This window comes from Triticum dicoccoides, chromosome 7A (genome assembly GCF_002162155.2).
Source record: "Triticum dicoccoides isolate Atlit2015 ecotype Zavitan chromosome 7A, WEW_v2.0, whole genome shotgun sequence".
In the NCBI taxonomy this organism is placed as follows: Eukaryota; Viridiplantae; Streptophyta; class Magnoliopsida; order Poales; family Poaceae; genus Triticum; species Triticum dicoccoides.
In genome coordinates this window covers 64,116,093-64,126,262 of record NC_041392.1, presented here as the reverse complement: position 1 = coordinate 64,126,262, position 10,170 = coordinate 64,116,093, and the positions used below count along the sequence as shown (strand labels likewise).

The 10,170-nt window shown below is 42.2% G+C and overlaps 1 protein-coding gene across 1 annotated transcript; it reads right to left on the bottom strand.

Annotated features, from left to right (window-relative positions):
• Positions 1-3,080: 3,080 nt before the first annotated feature.
• On the bottom strand, positions 3,081-4,976 carry LOC119332776 (GDSL esterase/lipase APG-like). The gene is made up of 5 exons (XM_037605928.1): positions 4,696-4,976; positions 4,445-4,575; positions 4,020-4,253; positions 3,673-3,928; positions 3,081-3,531 (listed from the first exon to the last, which is right to left on the bottom strand). Exons 1-5 carry the CDS (start codon positions 4,955-4,957, stop codon positions 3,335-3,337), a joined length of 1,080 nt encoding a protein of 359 aa, XP_037461825.1. The 5' UTR covers positions 4,958-4,976; the 3' UTR covers positions 3,081-3,334.
• Positions 4,977-10,170: the final 5,194 nt, after the last annotated feature.

Here is a 10,170-nt window from a genome sequence, read left to right as displayed (position 1 = left end):
TCTCTCTGGAATTTGTAAAATGGGCATAACTTTTGCATACGAACTCGGATTAAAAAGTTTTTTATATGAAAAATCATCTACTCGAAAAGTTACATCCGATGAAGACCGCCTACGGCCTGTTTGTAAATTTGTAGAATCCTCAAATTCCAAAAGAAAAAAAAGTTATGCTCAAATTTCAGTTTTTTTAAATTTTCATTAAATCTGGTCAAACTATGGTCAAACTACTTATTCAAGAAGTATTAGTGTTACTAAATAATTATTCAAGAATATTAGTGTTATTAAATAATTATTTCAGTTTTTTTGAATTTTGGTCAAATCTGGTCAAACTATGGTCAAACAATGGTCAAACTACTTATTCAAGAAATATTAGTGTTACTAAAAAAATATTGTTTTTTAGAACAATAGTTTCAAACTCAAACAGTGAAATGTGTGACTTCATGCTCAAGCTAAACTCCTGAGGGTTAATAGGATTGACATCTTACTATTGTCAGGAAAACAACGAGTGCAGACTTGAAAACGAGGGAGAATAGAACCCGGAAGTTAAGCGTGCTCAGGCTGGGGGAGTGGGAGGATGGGTAACCGTCCGGAAAGTTAGATGATTTGAAATGATGAGGGGTGATTAGAGATTAAATTGAGCAGTGATTAGAGATTAGAGGTTAAAATAATTCAGAAATTTGAAAATAATAAAATTTCAAAACAAAAAATCAGAAAATTTTCTTTAGTACCGGTTGGTGTTACCAACCGGGACTAAAGGTGGACCGGCTACGTGGAGGGCCTTTAGTCTCGGTTCTGATTTGAACCGAGACTAAAGGGTCAGGGCATTAGTACCGACCCTTTAGTCCCGGTTCAAGAACCGGGACTAAAAGCCCTTATGAACCAGGACTACAGGCCCTTTTTCTACTAGTGTCGTTTGACAATTCCAGTGCATTGTGCTGCCAGCTACCACTTGCCCATTTTTATTCACGTACTACTTGAGCTATTGGAAGACTGATGCTTGCCACTGCAAGCTTGCCCAGACACACCAGGTCACCAGCACAACCATGCGACATGGCAATGCTTTCCAAGGGAATCCGAACCAGCGTGCACACATTATTGGTCCAGCACAGCATGCAAGAAGTTCAGAGTTCAGAACAAGAAAAAAAATTACTTCCTCCGTCCCAAAATAAGTGACTCAACTTTGTATAAAATTAATACAAAGTTGAGTCACTTAGAGCATCTCCAACAGGCGCCCAAAAAGACCTCCGCGCGCTAAAATTTTGTTTTTTAGGGCGCCGCGCAGCTCCAGCAGATGCTGTAGCACTAAAAGTTTTTGGACGCGCGTTGAAAAACGCTATCGCGCGCAGCATATTTTGGGCTCCGGATTGCGCGCGCTTCACAATTTGCACTGTGTGCTTTTTGTGCGCGTGTTTTTAGGCGTCTGCAAAAGCGATGTTGGTCCCAGCACACTAAAAATGCTAAAATGGCACGCTATAACTTTTATTGGGCGCCAAATTTTTGTGCGGCCGTTGGAGATGCTTTTATTTTGAGACGGAGAGAGTACCTTCGCCCCTCGATGAGGAAGCTTGGACCGACACTGCGTTCATGATCAGTCATAGCAATCCCGCAAGCACCAAAATCTCTAGATAGGAATAATCCAGTCCAGACCCGCGCCTCTTGACCTTGAGGTCCAAGTGAACAATCGGCACCGTGGCAGGATGTAAAAATTGCTCTTGTAGCTTTAGAACGAATAGGGATAGCCCTTCAAAAGAAAAAAGTGAAAAGGAGGACATCCTTCGTCTCTGCATTAAAATGATGCATGCAGTCATTTTATTTAACTGAAGATCCAAACCGAAGTCTTAAGTTCGGTAAAGGCTCATAAAAGGAGCATAAAACGAACAAAGATAAAACAAAAACTGCCACAGCCAGCGAAAAATAGACCAAGATGACTAAACACATATCCTATTATTGGATCGTCATGCAAACCGTCTCACATTGGTTGCACCCAATAGGCAAAAGCTCTCTGGAGTCCGCATGGGTGATTAACGACTATGTGTGGATCCAAGCAGTGGCTCTGCATATAACCTACAAAAAGTTGATGAAAATTTTCATGTTAAAGATGATATCATTTCTACAGTTTTATATAGCCCAAAGTAGCGCGCATAGCCCTATCTGAATATGTCCCGCAATATCTGATTTCACTCCGGTTAGCCACGTCCCAAATAACATATCGATACTAATTGGAGGGCTAACGTTGAAGACTATTGTATCGTGCGCCAAAGTAGTTTGGCTAGAGGACAATCGAGAAGCAAGTGTTTTATGGTTTCATTCTGATCACAAAAACAACATCATGAACTACCGACTTATCTTCGCTTTATCAAGTTATTCTTTGTTAAAATCACTTCCTTGTGTACAAATATGAAGATTTTAATTCTTAACGAAACTTTAACCTTCCATGTGAGACCATTCGAGCCCGTGTTCTAATATGAGTGTGTTGTACGACAACGACAATCTTCAGATGTTATGCTGACTCAGTACGTCAGAGGTGCTCACAGGGCTAGATGGTGCATGCATGCGTTCATAGGAATAAGTATATGTGTTTATATGTGAGCATCTATAATTGCACTGTGTTAAAAAACAGAACTACCCGCTGTTGTAACCTATAGTCGACGATGCTGCCAAAGCCTCCCGCCATCCCTTCCATGGGATCGTCATCGTCCCGAATGTCCCTCTAAAGTCACTTTCTTTCAGTGTGGGTGACCACCCCACACCCGTCAAGCGTCCGCATCTTCTTCACCCACAACGCCAATCGCTAGGGACGCGCGGTCTCTGACACGGACGCTTCCGCTCTCTCTGTACAAGATCAACTGAACTGAAAAAATTTAGCTGCACGGGCAATATTTGGTGTTTATTTTGTTTCAACCACCTCAAATATGTTTGTCACTGGCAAGCAAATACTCATATATACTCCCTCCATTCCAAAATATAGTGCGGCAGCGTTTCTCGAGATCCAACTTTGACCATAAATTTAACCAACAAGACCGAGTGCGGCTACAAAAAATAAATATAATTAAAAACTTCTTTTGAATACGAATTCGATGGTATAACTTTTGCTCCCGCCGCAGTCGGTCTCGTTTGTTAAATTTATGATGCAGGTTGAAGTACGGAAATAGAGGAAGCACTATATTTTAGAACGGAGAAAGTAATACACAGAGCTGTAGCAGATACCTAGCGACTCATAGGTAACTTACATATTATTTTATGGCCTCAACACGAGAGAATCTACAGTTTATTTTGGGCGTATCATACGAAACTTAATACTAACTGGTACGTACATCACTGTACTAGGTCCAGTGTTTTACATAACCAGCTTGTTGATCCCCTCACCGAGAGAATCTACGATCACTCTGTTCGCTGCCTCCGACGGGTGAATGGAATCCCAATGCACGTATGTCGTCGCGTTCGGACATGTCCCGATGGACAAAGAATTACAAAGGAACACTGTGAACTCCACTAATCCTGTAGCACAACATCCGTGCCTTGCCTCAGCGAACCCTGACAACATAAACCCACACATTTTCAGTTCGAATCAATGCACAGAACGAGCAAGGCTGATGCCACAAGAAAATAAATATGCATCATGGCCACCATGGCACCATTCCAAGGAGGCAAGGATTAGTAGCCTATGTATCCTACCATGTGACACAGGGGAGGTGGCAAGGCTGTGCCATGGTGTGTAGATGTCCAGCACAGCAACCTTAAGATCATGGTACCGGTTCGACAGCGAGTCAACAGCTGCACTCAACTTCCCATTAAACCTTTGTGCATCATCGTTGAGCCTTGGCACACACCTGTTTCTCCCAAGGCCAAACACCGTGATCGCCAAGAGGGCGCAGCCCAACGGAGCTAATGAAAAAACACCAACACGTCGTGCTCCCATAGCATGAAGTTGCTACAATTAGTACAAGTTAAAAATATTACATAGTATTAATCATCTGATCCTGGTTGATTAATGAGGAAGCTGCAGGTTTGCTCTTGCTCACCGTCACGGTGTTGTTAAAGATGCCAACGAGGCGATCAGAGAACTGATCAGCATTCTGTGTCAAGAAGAGCAAAGGGTTGATGTAGTAGTTGAAGCCGAAGTCATTTGATCCAGCGCTAATAATATAGAGTGAGTCTGAGATGATGGATTGAGCATGGTGATTCCCAGCCACCACGCGTAGCTTCGATTGGTACTCTTTGAGATACTCCAGTTGTCGGGATAAAGGTATTACATGCTGCCACACACAATTCAGTAAGACATAACTACTTCCTCTGTAAAGAAATATAAAAGTGTTTAGATCACTAACGCTCTTATATTTCAGTACGGAGGGAGTACGTGATGGATGCAACATGTATATATTTCTGTATACACAGCTTCCCATTATTGTTAAAGTGCGATGATAAGCCACCGATGGATGGTACTTACATAGATACGTGCTGTGGGGTCGTAGTAGCCTGATCCAGCTGATGCGAAGTTTGCTCCAATCAAAAGATTCTGTCCTGATGCCTGTGGGCTAAGATATGCAGGAGGAGAGCCATTAAACCCTAGTTTCTCACCTGCAGTGTACCATGCAAGTTGTAACACGAGATATGCATGCCATAACACTGGTAAGAATTCATGTAAAATGTCAAAAAAATCCATTTGTACAAACAAGATCGAATAAGGTTTTGACCAACCTATGATATCGCTAAGCAGCTTTCCATTTCCAAACCTCCCTGTAGCGATATGGTCCTTGAAGTCCCTGCCATAGGGAGCCATGTTTGCTTTCACCAAGGTGGCTAGATAATCGTTGTTACCCACACCGACCAGCGAGTCCCCGAACAACATGACCCCCGGCACGGCAGGCTGGGCTTCCCTGCCATCTGTCGTTGGTTCCACGAAGAGAAAGATGGCCAAGAACACCAAGAACCTCACCGCCTTTGGGGTGGTCCAGAACATAACTGTGCTCTAGCTAGGCTGGTCTCTAATGAGTTCTTAATAGAGTTTTCTGAAACAGAACACATGTTGGCTTTATATAAGTGCTTGCACCCTACGAAAACGACATAACATACATTAGTTAAAGTAGTGATGAGCTGATTAAATTTGCACCACATATAATAGTTCCGTTCATTTTTTGTGTAAACTTTTTTATGAATAAGGTGGCGTTCAGTAGATAAATCACATTGTATTGGTGACTTTTCTTAGTCTCGTCAAGGGAAAGTAGTGATTGAAACTAGGGGCGGCACCACGGTAGGGGCAGGTGTGGGCAGCCGCCCAGGTAGCCGTATTCTGCGCCCCATATGTGTTAGTTCGTTCGCCTTGTCCTGCAGTAGCTGATTCTTTTGGAGAGTATAGAAACAGCGTGAGAGAAAGAACGGTTAATTTTGGATGAAAACTTAGTGGAAAACGGCCTAGTTGTTGTCCAAATCAAATAACGTAGGTCGTCTTCGACACGGACCCTTAAGTCATCTATAAATCTCCGGATTGAGCTGTCCGGACACACTTCGTCATGTCACACCCGAAAACTCTTTCCACACGAAGCGGTCGCCGCACATTCATACCAGTCAGGCCGCTCCAGAGCAGATGTGACTACAGATGGCATTGATGCCGGTGAAAGCGACGCGACAGGACGAGTGGGCAGTGCCACTTCAGTGCCGACAAAGCGACCGAGGAGCCTAATCTGGCGCCGCATTGAAGCTGGCTTCCTGTCCATTCGCCTGGCCAGACCTATTTAAGCACAACTCCGCGCCGTCCACACCACCCTCGCTCCGCTCTCTATGTCATATTCATGACGGTAAGAGCGGACGTGACTGAACGAGACGAGATGGATTCGTACAAGCATTCATGTTTGCTGACCGGCAGCCACCTGCCGGTATTCACACCAGCACATTGACCGAAAAGGGCTACACTGAATGCTACACGCATCGATGCAGAGCCAGACTGCGAGACGAAGGTGGCCGAGCATCAGAGCCAATTATGTTGTATTTTTTGATTTTTGGTTGTTACATCACCTGATTATGAAGAACCTTAATTAAACTATTTTAAACCATTAGTTAACTTATTAATATTTGAGTGTACCTAGTTTTGTATTTCAATTTTATTCTTTTAATATTTTTTTAAACAGAGGCAAAAGATTTGCCTCTTATATTAAATAAGGAGGAGAGAGAGTTTGTTACACCACACACCCAAGTTACCACATGACAATTATTCTCGCAATAAAAAGAACCTAGTTTCTTCGCCCCGGCTTTGATCCAAAGGTTTGCCTCATCTTTAATGATGCTGAGCAAGATTTGCGGAGGTGCGCTCTTTTGCCTGAACACTCTTGTGTTGCGCTCATTCCAGATGACTCATGACACTAGCATGGTAATCGATGCCTTTGCTTTCATGTCGGTGGTGCCCGTGGTGCATGTGCTCGCCCACCAGGCCTGAACGCAGTCGAACAAGTGCCATGTGGACCTTTCCATGTTGTGGATGCAAAATTTCTGAATAGCCATGTTCCAAAGCCCGGGAGTGAATCGGCATTTGAAAAAAAGATGAGGGCCACATTTCTGCACCCGTCGGCACAAGGGGAAAGGGCCACAGTTAGGCTATACTCAGCATCTCCAATCTGTCAGCAGTCCAGATCCTATCCTGAAGCGCGAGCCAAGCTAAGAACTGGACTTTCGGTGGGGCCCAAGCCTTCCAAACCATTTGGTCCATGGGAGAGAGGACCAAACCCAAAAACTGTGCCTTGTAAGCGGAGGCCGCGGAGTAGTGCCCAGATTCCGTGTGCTTTCATAGGATGTCATCCTCAGTGAACTCATCTAGGTGCACCTCGTGCAGTAGCATCCAAAGGGTGAAGAATTGCGCAACATGCTCGATGGAAACCGATGCGGGCGGTCTGATTTTGAGGATCCACGCGTTGTCCTTGAGGGCCTCCCATACCTTCCAGCGCTTCTGGGAGGAAGTCTCGTAAATGAGCGGAGCAATATCTTTGGGCTTGCGACCAAGAAGTCTCGTATTTCAATTTTATGAGTTTTGATTAAATAGACTTGCATTTTTACGTTAATTTTTTTTAGAATTTGAATGTTTCACCTCGGGTAAGTTCAATTCCTAGATCCGTCACCGGCTGAACCCCAGCTCGGTGCACTCACGCTACACCCATGCAAGAAAATATAGCAAACCATTTAGAAAAAAAATCTTAAACTTTGTGGGAATGACCATGAAAAAATGTTAGAAGTGCTTGCAAAGTTTGGTGATCAATTGAGCAAAATTTGTAATTTTGTTCTTTTGTACAATGCTCCTCGGATGTCATTTGACCATAAAACTTTTCAAGCACTTCGAACATTTGTTCATAGTCATTTCCACAAAGTTTCAGATGTTTTTAAAATGGTTTGCTAAGTTTTCTTGTGTGGGTGCACTGAATTGGGGTGTAGAAAAATCACTCTCTGTTGTTAATTCCAAATCTATAGGCACACACAATTTGTAAATTTGCAATATAGAAACCGAGTGTAATTAATTTAACAAAAACCGTAGTAGTGGGTAGTTGATGGCATTGGCTATCAGAATCTGTGAAAGCAAGCATGTGGCAAAGCTATCAAGACAAATATCAATATGCGCCTGACTTAAAAGAAAGTTACGAGATCAATACGTCTCATTTTATTGTTCTTTAATTTTTTTTCTTTAAATGAAGCATCGAGAGGATACAAATACAATGAGCACATATAAAAGGTCAAAGCTTTTGTATAGGCAACAGAAAAAATACTCATCTTATTGTTTTGCAGTCGTGAACAAATGTAAGATTTAGTATATCATCAGTTTTACGTCACTTCATCTTTATCGGAAAAAGACATCACTGTCATTATTTTACAGCACGCCATTGTCATTTCAATATCTGAAACCATATCAACTGTACTGACAGGGAAAACACATTCAGCCATTTTACGAGCACAACCGCCAGTGTCAAGGATAAAGAAAGCCAAAAGAAAACTATGGGGGTGAGGTCTACACGTGTTAGGCTTTTAGCCCAAGAACAAAAAAGATGGAACAAACGGTGAACATAACAGACACGAGCACACCGAAGACACAGGAATAGAATTCCAGGGCGATTTCTTCTTTCTCTGATATGACGGAACTGCACAACGCATATCTACACAAAGTAAAGGAGCTACCTGCCTATAGCTTCCAACTAATGACCTAGAGATGTCAAACCTAGCTACGTCTTAAACACATGTTGAGAGAGAGAGAGAGGTATTGATAAAAACAAAATACAGACATAGTAGCATCATGATTATTATTATAACGACAATAAACTTTATCATAAAACTTCTCATGAGCAAGTAACAATTGATCACAACATCAAAGTATAAAGCATAAACTTTCTTGAAAACTAACAAACTATATACTTAGTGAACTTTGCAATTACAATTTATCATATTTTCAGGAAAGGTCTCGTATCGGATCCTTTTGGCAAGTCCACATACTCAACCATCATTTAGTCTTCTATGATTGCTAACACTCATAACATATATATGGAGCAAAAAGTTTCAACCGAACACATAGAAAGATAGGGGCTTATAGTTTCGCCTCCTAACTTATTTACCTCAAGGGTGATGTCAATAATAATAACCCATGATCACTCATATCCAACTGGGTATATCTGCATAGATCTTTTTACACCACATGATGCTTGCCTAAGAGAAAATAAAAAGGAATAGAGGAAAGTGCTTTGACTCTTGTATAAAAAGTAAATACATAAAAATAAATGATAGGCCCTTCGCAGAGGGAAGCAGAGATTGTGTTTTATGATTTGCATGCACAATCTCTTAATGCAAAAAAAGTCACGTTATATTGCCCCTTATGATATCAACTTCTATTATGCAGTCTGTCGCTTTTATTACTTTGTCATCACAAGTTCGTACAAATGCTTATTTTCCCTTACACTAAAAGATCAAACACATTTAGAAGCAATTTTTATTGCCTTTTGCACCGATGACAACTTACTTGAAGGATCTTACTCAATCCATAGGTAGGTATGGTGGACTCTCAAAACATGAATTTGGGTTTATGGTTTTTGAATGCACAAGTAGTATATCTATTTAGTGCGGATTTTTGGGCTAGTAAAGATATTGGGCAAGCACCACATGTTAGAGGATCTATTACAATATAACTTCTATGCGAATATGAACAAACATAAATCATTACGTTGTCTTCCTTGTCCAACGTCAACAAATTGGCATAAGATATTTAATGAGTGCTCACAATCATAAAAGATGTCAAAGATGATATATTTACATGCGAATCTTCTCTTCCCTTATTAATTCTTTCATGAATTGCATAATTGACCAATGCTATGTTTTTCAACTTTCAGTAAATTTTACCACTTATACTTTTCCTTATGTGATGTCATTACTTATGTGATGATATATTTTCTTTATTTTGATAGAAACAAGAAAGTAAAGAAACAAAAACTGAAACTAATCTTTATTATATATTTCTCAACTCAATTACATAGATGTATAGATCACGAAACTAGAACTCAAAATATATCATACTAAACTTTTATTCAAATAAATCACGAAAAAAATAAAGATCGAACTAAAAATTGGTGAAGGTAATAAAAGTGATGGTGATACTCTACCGTGGCATCTCCCCCATGCTTGGTGAAAGCCAAGGGGAGTGCCCATACCCGTGTGCTTAGGTCTCATTCTTTGGTGATGGTGGTGGTGACGATGTGGTAAGCTTGTCCTCCGGCTTCCATGGCAAGGGTTCACCATCATCAGAGGATGCACGAGTCTCCTTAATCCTGAAACTGGCAGCTAAACTCAGTAGTAGAAAACCGGGCTTTGGTCCAGGCCGGGCCAGCCCATTAGTCCCGGTTCAGTCACGTACCGGGACCCATGGGGGCAACGGTCACGGTTCGTGAGGCCTGGGAGCCGGCCGGGCCTCGTGGGGCATTGGTCCCGGTTCGTCTGGACCCTTTGGTCCCGGTTCCAGACACGAACCAGGACCAATGTGCCTCACTCCTGGCCCACAACCATTGGTCTCGGTTCGTGGCTGGAACCTGGACCAAAGGGGGTCCTTTAGTCCCGGTTCCAGCCATGAACCGGGACCAATGAGATGCCTATATATACCCCCTTGCCCGCGAGCAGAGCACTCCACTGCTTTGTTTTTCTGGCCGGCGAGGGGAGAGC

Bases quoted from the DNA above. Each gene is read 5' to 3' on its own strand.
- LOC119332776 (XM_037605928.1), bottom strand. From the start codon at position 4,957: ATGTTCTGGACCACCCCAAAGGCGGTGAGGTTCTTGGTGTTCTTGGCC. The intron at 4,254-4,444 runs GTAAGTACCATC...TGTGTGTGGCAG, and splicing joins ACCCCACAGCACGTATCTAT to CATGTAATACCTTTATCCCG. The intron at 3,532-3,672 runs GTAGGATACATA...TTATGTTGTCAG, and splicing joins CACCTCCCCTGTGTCACATG to GGTTCGCTGAGGCAAGGCAC.